This window comes from Camellia sinensis, chromosome 11 (genome assembly GCF_055761805.1).
Source record: "Camellia sinensis isolate YWXY chromosome 11, ASM5576180v1, whole genome shotgun sequence".
NCBI lineage: Eukaryota > Viridiplantae > Streptophyta > Magnoliopsida > Ericales > Theaceae > Camellia > Camellia sinensis.
Window position 1 is genome coordinate 109,414,237 of NC_138971.1, and position 18,025 is coordinate 109,432,261.

General features: G+C 34.3%; 1 protein-coding gene across 1 annotated transcript; it reads right to left on the minus strand.

Annotated features, from left to right (window-relative positions):
* Window positions 1-15,107: 15,107 nt before the first annotated feature.
* LOC114275681 (cell wall / vacuolar inhibitor of fructosidase 2-like) lies at window positions 15,108-15,659 on the minus strand. Its single transcript, XM_028217677.2, has one exon. It carries the CDS (start codon window positions 15,657-15,659, stop codon window positions 15,108-15,110), a length of 552 nt encoding a protein of 183 aa, XP_028073478.2.
* Window positions 15,660-18,025: the final 2,366 nt, after the last annotated feature.

Genomic DNA, 18,025 nt, shown 5'->3' on the forward strand with positions numbered 1-18,025 from the left:
ATTCATCCAACCATTCATTCATTTATGTTATTCATTTATCAAATTTATTCTTTCTCAAAGGACCTAACATCTATTTGAACTGCATAACTCGGCAATCAAAACTCTCATTCCTTCTACAGAAGACAATCAAAGTTTTGGGGCAATTGTGGGAGCTAGAAAAATATAGGTACTAGCTTATTGGGCTTAACCCAAACAAAGCCTACAATGGGTCCAACCCAAACAAATATCACACCCCCCATCTATATAAAGGGGGGGCCTCCCAAGTGAAAGATATGTCTCATCTCTCTCTACAAAAACCCACACCCCTTCAAATATATACACTGACTATTTCTTGATGAATGGACTAACTTCATCATCGGAGTACTCCCGGCCGGCAACCCCGGTTGGGTGGCACCGACTATGTTCCCCATTGCAGATCTACAGGGGTGGAGCTCTTCTCTTCGTTGGATCTCTACAACATCCATGTGAGAAGATATTTCATAGTCTCACAAATATCTTTTTCATAACTCCAACATTATTCAAAATGTGATTCTAACCAATTATAGCGACACTCAGTACACTTCAAATTTTTATATTATATTTTTTAATAAATTTTGAATTTAATAAAAAATGCCTTACTTCAATTACAAATTTGGGCCAAATTAAACCCGATTGAGGACCATGAGTCCATGGTTAGAATAGACGAAGCAAATGGATCGATTTGGTTGGGTCAAGACGAGTTATGTATTTAAAATAATTTAATATAAACTAGCTCATTTAGGTAACGTTTACGTTTTTTATTTATGTTTACAAAAATTTTATAAACTGATTTTTATTTATTTTTAGAAAAATATAAACTACAAATGCGTTTGGTTAAAACAAAATATTTGAAATTTTTTAAAAACATAAACTAAAAAATATGTTTGTATAGACCTAAAATAAAGAGCTTATCTTTTTTATACTTTAGCTAGTGAAAAATGAAGAGCGTGGTTTGAGTTGCTCTAATATTACTCTTTATTTATTAAATTATGGTTGTTTTTTAAGGTTGATATTTTCTCAAGTTTTGATTCAGTAATCAATTTTTTTAATGAATTTATTGTTAGAAGTGCTCTTTTCATGTCAAAGTTAATTCGTAAAAGTAAACATAAATTCAAAATCAAGTAAAATTTTCATCCATTTATCTTCTATTTGATTGAACAATATTTATTTATTTATTTTGTGTGTGTGAAGTAAACTAATATATAGTCTAATATACCTTTGTAATATATAAATTGATATAATTAATTTAAGCTTCTTCAATTTTTTGGCCCGATAAAAGGATCAAACTAATTAGTTAAATGTTGAATGTGCTCAGTTGAAAAATGATTTTAAATATTAATGTCTACATACAAATTTTTTATTTTAGAAATTCAGTAATACTAAATTCACAACCAATGTTCAATTTTGTCATTCAACGTGTACCAATAAGGACTTCAAAAGCCCATTTACCATGGATATAATCACTACTGAATTTCCAATACTGAATTTCACTCACTCATCAAACTGTTCAAAACTATTAATTAGATTTTTTTTTCTTTTTTTTCATCAAACTGCCCCATAATTATTAAACCATTCAAAAATTTTAATGTAAAATTGCAAAAGCAATCGGCTAATTTGCTAAAGAAGACAATGAAGCACTAAAACTTGACCGTGAACATATAGAGAAAAGAGTATACAAATAATCAAGCCAGTATAGAAATAATGCCAAAGGCCACCATACAGAGGTCACGAACAGCATGGTTCTGATTGGTGACCGGTGATCCGCTCACCCACTGCTGTTCACACAGGTTGGCATCGTCCTTAACATTAGCTGCACCTTATTTTGATTCTCCACAGTCATTGGAATCCAATGCAATGACTGCTCCTGGTAGTTCAATTGACACAGCTTTGTTGTATTCTTCAATACATGTTCCTAAGAATTCGAACTCATGGGTTTGATTAAACAGTTTTCCTACAGTCTGTAATGTTTGGTTAGCTTTAACCAGGACTTGTTGAAGACTGATGCGAGCGAGCCCTTTGACATCTCCTTTCAAACTCTGAGGGTCTGATTCTAGAGATGTGACACAGAGGTTGAAGTTATTGGTGCACCTGCACGTTTGGCGAGTCAAATTACTGTTTTTCTGTGAAGTTGAAGCAGAGGATTGGATTGATACTATAAGGATGGCATGAAGTAAAAAAAGACAGAACAATCTTTGAGAGATCCACATTGCCATTTTGTGTAGAGAAATGATATATTTGTTGATGATATTATCTGGTCTATTTTCTTAGTATTTATAGATACAAAATGTGAGACCTTCCATCTTCATAAATATTTTATACAATAAAGTTTCAAGTGGTAAGGTCCAACACTCAAGTATTGTATAGAATATTTAATTCATTTGAAGTTTCTAACATTTTCATAATATTTCTTTGTAATTTGTGAATGTACTTGAATGAGTTTGAATGATTTATGAATGTAACCATAAATGGCTTTGAATGATTTGTGAATTTACATAAATGGAATTGAATGATTTATGGATGTGCCTAAGATGGCTTTTGAATGGTTTGTTTGTGAAGGCATATATTGTAAGAAAAAAATTAGGAATACTTACTAACACATTTTTTTTTTTTTTTTTTGGTCCAGCCATCCGGTATCCGACCCTTCGGGCCGACTAATCCGTGATAGTTAATCTTATCAAAACATGTGAGTGTGCTGGTAAAATTGTTAATAAATGTGTTAATATCGCTATCATTGTTAATATTGTAAATGGATTTAAATGTTCAAATCTCTTCCATGCAACTTGGGTTCATATTGAATTCTAAAGTTATTTATCAGATCCATTCCAATTTTAAATAGATTATCCGAGTTATTTAAACTTATTTCTCATACTCAAGTTGTTTTTTGAAATAGTATTATTAAAAACAAGCACTATTTGATTTGATTTTCATAAACTATTTTCTGGATTTTTTTTGAATAAAATATAAAATAATTTGATAAAAATAAACACCAAAAAGATAATTTTATATTTGAAGAAATTATTTCTAGTCTTCATCTTCAAAAGATAAAATTATATGAAAATGACGAGCATTTTTTTTTTCATCATATTAATTAATTTATTTTTTTAAAAAAAAAATTGAAAACAAGTTCTAAAATTCAAATCAAATAGAGCCGCTACTTCTGTGACCTTCAGCCATGATTACAAAGAAATGGAAAATAAGATCAAAATAACTCATTTATTTCCAATATAACTTGGGTTTGGTAAAAGACTCAATAATTCTAACTATACCTCTTAAAAGTGATAAAAAAATCCAAAACAAAAAAATCAGTCATACTAAAAACATGAAAGGTATTGACAGAGAGAGAGAGAGAGTGAAAAAAAAGAAAAAAGAAAGTAATTCCCAAATTCATCTCCCAAAAGAGTGCAGCAGCCAAAACAAAATCGAATAACAGAGACAACATTCATCCCCAATGAACAAGTAAATATTCTATTGAAATGTTATAGATTTTGACAGATTGACGTGAGATTTACAACCCTTTAATATTTCCTCACAAATCACCGACCTCCCGGCTCCTATAATCTTTGTATTTCCAAAAAAAACCTTTAAAACATGCGTCAACTATATACCAAACAATCTGTAAACCAAAAATAAAACATGAATGCAACGATAATACCACCTCATCGTGCACACGTGGTATCACAGTTGTATTGAATTTTTTTGGAGGTAAGAAGAGCCCCAAAAGCAAGTGTCACAAAACAAAACAACCCCTACACATAAAATGGCCATTACAAGAGTCTATGAGTCTATCCCCCAGCACTTGGGTACTCAGGATTTGCATTAGTGATCAAGCACTCAACATTGGGTGGCAGATAGTTCGAATACTCTGGAGCTGTCTTGCAATTTAATATACCTTTGTAGTATTGTTAGCAAAAAATTTGGTCTAGGCCAAATCGACAGGGGTGATTCGACAGAGAAGCCAAACTTTTACAAATAACAACAAATCAAGCAATTTATAGTCTGAACGTCCTATGCATTGACAGATTCAAGAAGTTCTTTGGAGGTTGTAATGCGAAGAAACAAGAAGGAATAAATTGAAAATCAATTGTTGAACAGACAAACTTGGAATTTAATCAGTAAAATTAAACTTCCAGTTCAATGTACATGACAATCGATAGAGAATTCTTAGTTATAGAAACTGAACTATAGATAGACTACTCCTAAGTAAGAACTAACTAAGTTAAGTTACTCCTAATGCTACAAAGGTTATAGATTTGTTTGAAGATCTTTTTAACTTCGAATTCCCAGCTTTTATATTGTTGGTCTTCAAACTCCACTTCTGCTCTGCTGCCACGTGTCCCATCATATAGCCAGTTACTTCCACTTCAATGTCCATGATCTCTACAACTGCCAGTAACTACTTCTCTGTTGCAGCTTTTCTCCTTCTAGGAAACATGACACATATCCTATATGCCTTGTATGCTAATTTTATGGCTTGACGCCTGGGCCATGTTTGGCCACATTCCACTCTATTACTAGACGAATCGACAGGAAAACTGCAACTGCCACGTCTGTCGATTTGACTATTTCCTTTCTGTCACTTGCTCTGTATTCTAGGCTTCATATTCACTCGTTTTTCACTTGTAAACTTGTGGAAACTCGTGTTCTTTAAACCTAGCATCCGCTGGACCAATTCTCTGCATTTGTTACATACAATCGACAGAGAATATACAATTTTTAGTGTCAACAATGCCCCCCTCATTCAAGACAAAAAGGAGTTTTTGCCTTGAATGATTATTTAAAAGAAATAAAGTTGGACATTTAAATATTTGGGTTGTTTATCTGTAATTTGTAATAAGGCCCAAATGCTAAAAATTAGTCCAACATAAATTCCCAGAACTTTGAGTAAGCGCAACTGATCAAACTATCAAATAAAGCCCAAACTTAAAAAGGCCCACTACAAGCTATTTGAATGCCAGAATTCAAATCACCATTTCACTATTCTCTATCTCTCTCTGCTATTTGCTTCTTTAACCCTCTGACTTCGAAAAACCCTTCTGCTCACACTCTCTAATGGCGCCCATACGAGGTCAGGTCAAAGGAAAGAAACAAACTGAGTCACCACCTGTACAACGCTTTCCAATCAATTTTCAGCAGCTACTGCGTCAAAACATCTTTAACAGCTGTATTATCCCACGCCATAGCAACTCTGCAGAAGGAGAACTGGGCCCTACTTTCAATGTAATCATTCCTGATGAGCTTACCCAATACTATCCTATTGCAGACACTGAAACATTACTCTTCAACAAAGCAAAGCTATCATGGAACCATTGGGATTCCAGCCCTAATCCTCTACACATATGGCAAAGACCTAATCCAGACTGGAAATGATGGGTCCAACGAATGATGATATACGACATTGATCTCTGGAGAGCTTTAGGTATTTACGATGCCATCAGGTTATCAACTTCCTCTCTAAATATGGACAAATGGGCCATTAGTGCTGCTACATGTTTTTGGTCTTCATCATGTAATTCCCTCATTCTAAAATGTGGTATGATGTCACCTACTATTCTTGATGTTGTCCATTTGACTGGGCATAATATGGTGAAGAGTTTAATATCTGAATGTCGTATTCTTTGGCAAACTCTTTAATCTCATCCTCATTGAACATTGTACCTTGATCGACAGTGATAGATTGGGGTAAACCAAACCTATGTATCAAATTCTTTTTCAAGAATTCAATAACTTGGACCTGTGTCACCACTTTTAAAGGTATTGCCTCTACCCATTTAGTAAAATAGTCAGTGGCTACCAATAAGTAAGAATGTGCTTTAGAAGATGATGGGAAAATTTGCCCAATTAAATCCATTGCCCATCCTCTAAAAGGCCAAGGTTTAACCACTGAATGCAAGCTGGTAGCTGGTACCCGTTGAATATTGCCATGCTTCTGGCAACTCTGATATCCTTTTGCATACATTATGCAATCTTTTCTAATGGATAGCCAAAAATATCCATACATGTTAATTAGCCATCTCATTTTATCACCAGCTTGATGGGCCCCACAAATTCCTTTATGTGCTTCAGCCATCGCTTTCATTTGATCTAATTTACCAATACAAACCAGAGTCAAACCATCATGAGCCTTCCTAAACAAATCATCTCCCATGACAACATAGTTTAAGGCTTGAAACCTCACCTGCCTACTGCTTTTTTCATTGGAATTCAATAGGTACTTTATTAAAGGGAATCTCCAATCTTCTTCTATCACATCCAAAGTGAGAATAGGTAGGAAATTCCTACACCTATTTTTAAGTGCAGAAAAGTTTCTTTTCTGAATTCAAATCACCCTTTCCTGAGCCCCTTTAGGTATTTTAGTCCAGAAGCTACTTGAGCCATCTCATTAGCCTCTTTATTCTCCAGTCTAAACCTATGTGTGAATGTGATATGGTCAAAGAAACTAGTTAACCATTTGACCTCAATTAGATACTCTTCCAGAGCACCACTGACACATTTGAACTCTCCCAAAACTTGTTTAATGACCAACTGGGGAATCTCCAAAAACCTAGAGGCTTCTAATCCTGAATTCTATGGCCAATTCTAAGCCAATTATCAAGGCTTCATATTTAGCTTGATTACAAGACTATACATGTTGTGCTTCCAACTGATATGCAAACTGATACATTTGCTTATTTGGTGTAATCAACACAACCTGCTCCAATTCCTTCATCTGTTTTTGAACCATCAAACATCAATTTCCATGGTTTACTTTCCACCAAATTGACCTCATATAGGTCTAAATCGACAGAAGTGTCAGGGTGTTCCATCAAGAAATCAGCCAAAGCTTGCCCCTTGACTGCTTTTTGTGGCACATATTTGAGACAATACTCAATTAATGCTAATATCCATTTACCCTATCTCCTCCTTAAAACTGGTTTAGACAACATATATTTAATAACATCTGTTTGTGCTATCACAAACACTTCTGTTGGCAGCAAATAATGCCTCAATTTAATGGCTGCAAAATAAAGTGCCAAACACAATTTCTCAACAGAATTATATCCAATTTCAGCATCATTTAACCTTCTACTTAGGTAGTAAATAGCTTGTTCATGACCCATATCATTTTCTTGAGCCAATAAACAACCAATCGACAAGTCAGAAGTTGATATATACAATTTCAAAGGCTTTCCTGTCACTGGTGGCATAATCACTGGAGGGTTTGTCAAGTATTTTTTGAGCAAGTCAAAAGCTTCTTGATGGCACACTTCCTATTTAAACTCATGGTCTGACTTAAGTTTCACTAAAGGAGAGAATGCTAAAGTTTTCTTGGCCAAATTAGCTATGAATCTCCTCAAAAAATATACTTTTCCAAGAAAACTTTGCAACTCTTTCTTGTTGGCTGGAGGTCTTGCCCCCAAAATGGCTTTGGCTTTGTTAGCATCTACTTCTATTCCTTTGTGATGTACTAAAAATCCTAAGAAATTTCCAACAGATACCCCAAATGCACACTTTAAAGGGTTCATTTTGAGTTTGTATGTCCTCATTCTTTGAAATGTCTGCTGCAAATGTTCTGGATGCTCATCAAAACTGTTAGATTTGATGGCTACATCATCTATATAAACTTCTAAATATTTTCCAATCAAATCATAGAAAATGAAGTTCATTGCCCTTTGATAAGTTGCTCCTACATTCTTTAATCCAAAAGGCATGACTACCATTCAAATGTCCCTAAGGCACCAGGACATCTAAATGCTGTCTTATGTGTATCCTCTGGGTTAATAAAGATCTGATTATACCCAGCATGTCTATCCATAAAGGACAAAACCTTGCTCTTGGCTGCCGAATCAAATAACATATCAGCCACTGGCATAGGATATTCATCTTTAGGAGTTGCTAGATTCAAACTTCTAAAATCTATAAACACTCTTAACTTACCATTTTTCTTCATTACAGGGACAATATTAGACAGCCATTCAACATACCTGGCTGTTCTAATAAAACCTGCATTGAGTAACCTTTCGATCTCTTCCTTGACCAATAAGGTGACTCATTCGTCATCCTTCTTGGGGGTTGTTTATGAGGAATAAAATTTCCTTTAATTGGGAGTCTATGCTCCACCAATGTTCTATCTAATCCAGGCATTTCTTCATACATCCATGCAAAGCAATCCACATACTCTGAAAGCAAACTAACTAGTTTGCTCTTACATTCATTAGATAGATTAGCATGTACATAAATGGGCCTCTTACAGGCCTTATTTCCTAAGTTATATTCCTCTAACGGGTCCTGCACATCTACCTTGAGATCATCAAGTTTGGCAGGAGCTGTCTTCAGATGTTCCAGTTGCACCTCTTTATAACTTAGAGGGCTACTGTCGATTACACATTCTGCCCAAGAACAATTAGGCAAACACTTAGGGCTAAACTTACTTTCTAAAAAGAAATTAAAAAGTCTAGAAAAAGTAAATCTAATTACATCTGTTGTCTCATCCAGCTTGTCTTCTTCTGTTACTTGCACTTGTATCACTCATCACCTTCAGCAATTTCCTCTATCACAGGCCTCTTCTACTTCTGCATCAGGCTTGGTTTGGCCAATTCCTGGCCTATCTGCTTAAAACCTTCCTCAATGAAGGCCTTGAACCTTTCAGTTGTTAAGCCTTTTCCTTGCGATTTGACTTCTTCTTTATCAATCACTACTGGGCCCAAATTCTCATCATACAGCACAGCCTCTATGTTGTTGACATCAGCCACAAAAGGATTTGCATCAGCCTAGAAGATTTCCATTCCTTTTTTATTCTGACCACCACCAGTTAGAAAAATTAATGCTTGGTGTAGAGATGAAGGCACACACCCATTAAGGTGAATCCAATCCCTACCTAGAAGCACATTGTAATTAGAAGTGGAGTCTATTACAAAGAAAGTTGTTCCCATTAATCTGGAACCAACTTGAAGCTGTAAAGCTACTACTCCACTAGCCTCAGATGATCCACCAGAAAAATTACTTATATTAACCTCAGTAGGAAGTAAGTCATCGACAGACTTACCAATAGCCTTCAGTGTCCTAGATGGGAGAATGTTGACAATAGCTCCATTGTCTACCAACACCTTTTCCACTGGTACCCCATCCAAAAAACCTTTAACATCCAGAGACCTCAGATGCTTAATAAGCTTATCTTCTGGTTTTTGAAGTAAAACTTTCTTTCCATCGACAAACTTAATAACCTCGATTGATCTCAATGGCTTGGCCTGTGTCTCAACTATTGCTATCTGAACAGCTGGTTTTGTCAAATCTTCAACATCACCTGCCAAGTTATTTGGCTGGTTTGGTTTGGCCTGAAACCTTTGTGGGATGGCCATAATCATATTGCACTCCTTAGAAGGGGCAAAGAACCAAAATGAATGGCAGCCAACTTTTCCCCAAAGTCATCACCAGAATTGTCTGATTTCACTTCATCTTCTTCAACCCTTTCATTAATATTCTTTTTATCAATGACCATCTCCTGATCTTGATCATCTTTCATTACCACATCTTTTTTGTTACTGTTATCTTCTTCATCAAACATCAGATCTTTTTCTAACTGTTTCAGCTTTTGCCTTAACAAAGCCTTCTCTGAAAGCTTACCCACAGGTCTATCTTCAGTCTCTTCTAGTCCCATTTTCCTTTCCAAAATCTGAACTGGTTGCACTGGATGGGTCTTAGAAATTGAACCTTTCACTTCTTTTCCTTTGGCAGTAGGAACCAATCCTTCCCTAGTCTACACTAAGTCTTGTCTTCCAGATGGTTTGTCCCCTGCAGCAGTGGACATCATAACATCAAACCTTCTTTGTTCTCTCCTTTTTTGAGTTATTGTTTCTCCCATTGGTCTCTAACCACTCATGGGAAACTTTGGATGTGACACTCCTTGCCATCCCAAATGGGATGGTATTGGAGGTTTCATCATTCTTGGCTGAACTAGTTGCATTTTTGGCCTCACTTTTGGGCCATGATGCTGCTGCTGATATCCTCCAGATGGTCTTGCGAATTATTGATGCCCTCTATATGGCTTCCAAATTGTTGATGGCCACTATGTGATACACCAAATTGCTGCTGATGGCCATTATATGGCCTAGTCAGAACCTTTGGGTTTCCATAAGGCTTAGAACCCTTATGTTGATTGAGCATAGCCCTCACATTACTAGCTCCAACCAAGCATGGATGAACAGGTGCTCCTTGGAATAGGAATGGAGCATCATCATTACCATAGTTCTCTGCAGGTCCAAAAATTCCAGGATCTGTTCTATCATAGAACAAATAATCGTTATCAAAAATTTGTAAATCTCCACTTCCCATAGTATTAAACCTCAGGCCAACATCTTTTCCAATTTGTTGAATCCCATTAATCACAATGGCCTTAGTTTTTTCTTTCTCAGAACCACATCTGAAACAGATGAAACTCTCACTTGGTTCATTTTGAACTCTTTTTCCTTTTGCTTCTTTTGCCATTTTCTCCAGCCTTTCCTTGTGAAGTTTTTCTAACTCCACCAACAGAACTCTAGGATTTTTTCCTTTTTTCTTCTGATCAGTGGCCACCATATTGATTTCCACCACACTAGGAAATGGATCACTGTCAACTGCCATTATTCCTTTATCTTTTTCGGCATATTTCAACATCCCTTTCTGAATTAAATCCTGCACACAATTGCGAAATGTAACACAATTATTAGTAGAATGTCTAAAAGAATTATGCCATTTGCAATATTCCTTACCAACTCTGTCCTTTTCTTTAGGAATGTGCCTGGAGTTAAAATTAAAAACTTATTTGTTAATAACTCATCAAATAATGCATCTGCTTTAGACAAATCAAAAGAATATTGTCTATGTGATATAGCCACATTCTTTTTGGCTGGTTGTGTTGCTGGCATGCTCATAGGTTGGTTTGTCTTTCTTAATGTCTCACAAACCACAGGTTTTTTACCTATTACTTGGGCAACATCTATGTCAACTTCCATGTCAAATTCGACTTCTTGATAATAAGTGCCTAATGAGGCTGCATTTTTATGTTGTTCTTCTCTGAGAATGGCCTCATAACTAGTTGCTCTTGAAGACAACTCAAATAAATCCCTAAACATCATGCCTTCAAATTTTTTCCTAAGCTCAAAATCTAAACCATTTTGGGCTAATCTTATTACTTCTATTTCAGGCATGTATACATGACAACGGTTTTTTGCTTTTTTAAACCAGTCGATGTACTGTTCTGCACTTTCACCTTGTCTTTGTTTAAATTTTGACAAGTCCACCATTGTCACTTCAGGTTCAGTTCTAAAGAACTGAGCATGAAACTAATTTTCCATATCTTGCCAAGTGTGAACAGAGTTCTCTGGCAAGTTAATAAACCAAGTAAATGCCGCTTTTGACAAAGAATGAGGAAAGAGCTTTAACTTTAAATTATCTTCATAACCAGGTTCTCTATACTGGAGTATGAAGCTACCCACATGTTTTATGGTTGATTGTCTTTCCTCCCCTGTAAATAAAGTAAAGTCAAGAATTTTGTAATTCCTTGGAATGGGAATTGTTTCCATCCATGGAGGGCAAAGACTCCTAAACATTGGTCTATCTAGCTTTCTCAAGCCTGGACCATACATTTCTTGTACGATGTTCATTATTTGCTATCTGTTGACTTGAGGTTCTAAGTATTGTTGTTGCTGCCTTCCTCCTTCAACCTCCGGTTGAAAGTAAGGATTAGGAGGACCAGGCCCTCTAGGCCTTGGATGCTTCATGTAGGGTACAAAATATGGTTGAGGCATGGTAAAATTCCTTGTATCTTGAGGCCTTACTTGATTAAATGGCCTATTTCTCTGTTCTACCATAGCCTGATAACCAGGCCCTTCAAATGCAAGATTATCATACATTTGTGGCCTTAGTTGCTCCCCAGGTCTCATTCCCATTTATTTACATTGTAATTAAACACTGGGTTTGTATGATATGTGGGTTGTTCCCTCTAAAACATTGGATTTATGTTCATTCCCTCTTGGAGTGTGAGAGGTCTATAAAATGATACGGGTTCACTTACTTTTTCATGTTGTTGAGGGGCCATTTGGGACTTAGGTTGTGCTCTTTTCCCTTGTGCTTCCTCTCCAATCTTTCTTGATTAACTGGGCTTGATGTTGGCTTTCTCAAACAAAGCCATTAAGTCATCAATCATCGCTTGGTTCTCATATGCTGACATGGAACCAATTGCTTGCTGGGTATGTAGCAAAAGAGCCCTTCTTGGATCAACTAGTGGACAACTAGATTGGCCAGTTCTTGCCACATTTTCGCCATTTCCTTGGCCTATTTCTTGCCTGGCCATTGAATGGCCATCAGTTAAGTTGTCTTGTACTCCTTCAATTCCATCGTCCAACTCTTCTTCATCTTCGACCCTTTTCTCAGGATCTTCAAAGACTTCATGCTGTTTCTTCCTAGCCATCACTCCAAATTAGACAGGTCCCACTAGGCGTGCCAAAATATGTTAGCAAAAAATATGGTCTGGGCCAAATCGACAGGGGTCATTCAATAGAGAAGCCAAACTTTTACAAACAACAACAAATCAAGCAATTATAGTCTGAACGTCCTATGCCTTGACAGATTCAAGGACTTTTTTGGAGGTTGTAATGCGGAGAAACAAGAAGGAATAAACTGAAAATCAATTGTTGAACAAACAAACTTGGAATTTAATCAATAAAATTAAACTTCTAGTTCAATGTACATGACAATCGACAGAGAATTCTTAGTTATAGAAACTGAACTACAGATAGACTACTCCTAAGTAAAAACTAACTAAGTTAAGTTACTCCTAATGCTATAAAGGTTATAGATTTGTTTGAAGATCTTTTTAACTTCGAATTCCCAGCTTTTATATTGCTGGTCTTCAAACTTCACTGCTACTCTGCTGCCACGTGTCCCTTCATATAGCCAGTTACTTCCACTTCAATGCCCATGATCTCTGCAACTGCCAGCAACTGCTTCTCTGTTGTAGTTTTTCTCCTTCTAAGAAACATGACACGTATCCTATATGCCTTTCATGCTAACTTTATGGCTTGACGCCTGGGCCATGTTTGGCCACATTCCACTTCATTAACTGCAACTGCCACGTCTGTCTCTGACTATTTCCTTTATGTCACTTGCTCTGTATTCTAGGCTTCATATTCACTCGTTTTTCACTTGTAAACTTGTGGAAACTCGTGGTCTTTAAACCTAGCATCCGCTGGACCAATTCTCTGCATTTGTTACATACAATCGACAGAGAATATACAATTTTAGTGTCAACAAGTATATAAATTGGTATAATTTAGTTTAATCTTGCTTCTTCAATTTTTTGGCCCAATAAAGGGATCAAACTAATTAGTTAAATGTTGAATGTGCTCTGTTGAAAAATGATTTAGATATTAATTTTTATTTTAGAAATTCAATAATACTGAATTCACAACCAATGTTGTTCATATTTTTCATTCAATTTATACCAATAAGGACTTCAAACACCCATTTATTAACATGGATATAATCACTACTGATTTTCTAGTACTAAATTTCACTCATTATCACACTGTTCAAAACTGTTAAAATGATTTTTTTTTTCCTTTTCATCAAACGGCCCCTTAATTATTAAAACATTCAAAAATTTTAACCTAAAATTGCAAACGGCATACTCTAATGTTGGGTTTGATTGGGAGATTTGAGAAGAGATTTGGAAAGGCAAAGAGAAAAAGGGTGTGAAACTAGGTAAAATGTAGGTATATTTTATTCACATTTCACCTACATTTTCCAATTCATTTTCCAAATCCATCCTCAACTCCTTTGTCTGGTCTCTATTTCAACTAGAGGGGAAGAAAGTTTGAATGCAAAGGTGATATTAGGTCATTATTGACACATAGTATTATCATTCAATAACTCGCTGTGTAATTCAACATAGATATGTGACAGTTACTAAATTATTATAAAAAATGTAGTTATATCTCAAAATTGGGGTTTACTGTTCATGTAATTCCATGTACCAACGATGACGTGATATCACAATAATGAATTTTTACTAGGGAATGATCTAAATTAATTTATCGATTGAACATGCAATTTAATTTCTCAGTTTATAAAATGGTATAATCATTTTTAAGTTTGTGGGTTAGTTTTTTTTTTATTTTTTTATTTAATAAATGCAATTAAAGCTTAATCTTATATATCCAAGCTCGTTTAAACATCAAAATCAAAGCTTCCACAGCTCGGATTAATATGTCCTATATCACAAGTTTGTATAAGTGCTCTTGGGTATTTATTGCACTACCAACTTGTTACTATGTTAGTAGATCCACTTTCTTCAAGTGGGTATTACAAACTTTGAATATTCTTTGGTCTGTAAAAGAAAAAGGGGGAAAACTATGTAACAACCTAATTTATCTAATTTGTGTAACAGCCTATTGTGTACATGTGTGAAACTATTTGAATAAAAAATCAAACATTGGCCTGGCTTGGTTTGTGTTTCTCAAAAAATTTTGAAAAAAATTCTCTACAAATAAGTTTTCAAAAGTAATCAAACCAAACTAATTTTTCTAAATTTTTTTTCCAAAACTTGTTTGGTTTATAAATTTTCCAAACAAATCTCTCTCTCATACACATCAAATCAATCACTTTTTCCAAAATTCTCTCTCAAAATAATTTTTCAAAACATCTTTTGAAAAAAAGTCAAACCAAACAAATTTTTGTACTTTTTATCTCAGAACATGTTTCTCAAATACAAACCAAACAAGGCCAAACAAACCAATCTCTCCCTGTTTTCTACTTCAGTTTGGTTCAATTTCTATGAAGATTTATATGGGTTGTGGATTCTGAATATTTGGGTTGTTGATTATATGATCATGTTTCCTAAAAAGTATAGATCTGAATATCAAAAAAGAGAGAACAAAATAATAATAATAATAATAATAATAATAATAATAATAATAACAAGTAGAGAAATTAATTCATGAAACGCAAAACTTATATCTTTATGATGAATGTGTACTTCCATTTCCCAGTACTGAATTTCACATTACTATAGAAGACAATTTAGACATCATTTCATTGGAACATAGAGAGAGAAAAAGTGTACACAAATCAATATATCAACCCAATGTAGAGATAATGCCAGAGGCCACCATGGCAAGACCCTGCACTTGTTTACTCTGTGTGGATACCGATACCCGTGGTAAGCCGCGGATTATAAACTGATCTCCACACGTCGTGGCAGATGTTGCAGTATTGTCTGCACCTTGTTTTGACGCTCCATAGTTGTTGGAGTCCAAAGCACTGATTGCTCCTGGTAGATAATCTGTTACAGCTCTGTTGTATTCTATAATACAATTTCCTAATAATCTGAACATTATAGGGTCCCTAGTGTCCTTAAACAGGTTTCCCACATTCTGTAATGTTTGATTGGTCTTGGTCAGGAGTTGTTGAAGACTGATGCGAGCAAGCCCTTTGACATCTGCATTCAAACTCCGAGGGTCTGAATTTAGGGATGTGACACAGAGGTTGAAGTTATTCGTGCGCTTGCATGTTTGGCGAATCAAATCTTCGCTTTTCTGTGAAGTTAAAGCAGAGGATTGGGTTGATGATGCTACAAGGATGGCATGAAGGAGAAAAAGAGAAAAACACCTTTGAGAGAAAAATGCCATTGTGTAGAGAAAATGGTATTTCAATTTCAAAACGGAGAAAAATGATATGTTGATGATGTATTTCTTGGCTTATTTTCTTATTTATAGATACAAAATGTGAGACTTTCTATCTTCATGGATTTGAATCAAAACATAGAATTTCAATGATTTGTTAATGTGCTTGAATGGATTAAAATGATTTATAAATGTAACCATAAATGTTAAGAGTAATATTAGGGATTCTAAATATTTTACCAAATATTTTATCACATTTGGTAAAATATTTAGGGTCTCTAGCATTTTTCTAAATGTTAATGTACTTGAATGGATTTAAATGATTGATGAATGTAACCATAAATGTTAAGAGTAATATCAGGGATTCTAAATATTTTATCAAATATTTTATCACATTTGGTAAAATATTTAGGGTCTCTAGCATTTTTCTAAATGTTAATGTACTTGAATGGATTTAAATGATTGATGAATGTAACCATAAATGTTAAGAGTAATATCAGGGATTCTAAATATTTTATCAAATATTTTATCACATTTGGTAAAATATTTAGGATCTCTAGCATTTTTCTAAATGTTAATGTACTTGAATGGATTTAAATGATTGATGAATGTAACCATAAATGTTAAGAGTAATATCAGGGATTCTAAATATTTTACCAAATATTTTATCACATTTGGTAAAATATTTAGGGTCTCTAGCATTTTTCTAAAAGTTAATGTACTTGAATGGATTTAAATGATTGATGAATGTAACCATAAATGACTTTGAATGATTTATAAAATGGAACTGAATGGTTTGTGGACCTGTTTGTTTTGAGTGATAAATGATAAGATTAGATTGGAAGTGAGTGAGGTGAGCTTCACAAACATCATGTTTATTTGAAAACTTGTCATGGAATTTAGAGTCTCAATGAAATCTCTGCAAGGAGAGGATTCGCAATCCTATGGATGTAGTATTGAAATCTAATCCCATAAAATTCAAGGTAAAAACACTATTTTACCTCTTACTTTACAAAAATTGCAAAATCACATTTTATATAATAAGGAATTTTACATAATTGCATAAATCTAATCTCAACCAACAACCAACTAATATTTTACATCACCAACCTAATACTCCATCTCACCGTTTTAATAATCACATCCAAACAGAGCCTAACATTTTATGAAAAGAAATTTGGTTGGGACTTTTGTAATTTTTGCTGGTTATAGCAACTTAAAATTGGATTTTGTTACCTAACGTGAGAATTATTTACCAAATTCATGCCAATTTCAAACAGATTTTTTAAATACAAATTATTTTGAATTAATTTATGAAAAATTTAAGAGATTTATCATAATTTCTATTGTCAAATGTCATGTGTAAGACCCACACCATATTAATCTTATGTGAGTTTCACACCCATGTGAGATATTTGATAGAAATTTTAATAAATCTTTTAAGATCTCTAACATGACTCTTTGGGCATGTTTGATTGGGTGGATTAGAGCATGGGATTAGGATTATTAATCTGTGGGCCCAATTATCCTATGTTTGTTTTAAGATTTTGGAACAAATTTGTAGGATTATTAGTAATGGGGTAGGGGTGTGATTATTAATCCAATGGATATTAATCCAATTGGATAGTGAATACCACACTAATTTAATAGGATTATTAATACTTCACTATTAATCTTGTGAATCAAACATGACCTTTATTTATTAAATTATGATTGTTTTTTGGGGTTGGTATTGTCTCAAGTTTTGATTCAACAATCAATTTTTTGGGGTCTCCTATTTGATTCAACGATCAATTTTTTTTTACTGAATTTATTGTTGGAAGCGCTCTTCCCATCTCAAAGTTACCTCACAAAAGCAAACATAAATTCAAAATCAAGTAAATTATTCATCCATTCATCTCCTATTTGATTGAACAATATTTATTTATTTATTTATTTTGTGTGTCTGTGTGTGTGTGTGAAGTAAACTAATATATAGTCTAATTTACTTTTGTAGTATATAAATTGATATAATTAATTTAAGCTTCTTCAATTTTTTGGCCCGATAAAAGGATCAAACTAATTAGTTAAATGTTGAATGTGCTCAGTTGAAAAATGATTTTAGATATTAATGTGTACATAAAATATATATATATATATATATATATTAGAAATTGAATAATACTAAATTCACAACCAATATTGTGCAATTTTGTCATTCAACTTATACCAATAAGGACTTCAAAAGCCCATTTACCATGGATATAATCACTACTGAATTTCCAATACCGAATTTCACTCATTCATCAAACTGTTCAAAACTATTAATTAGATGGTTTTTTTTTTTCTTTTTTTTCATCAAGCCGCCCCACAATTATTAAACCATTCAAAAA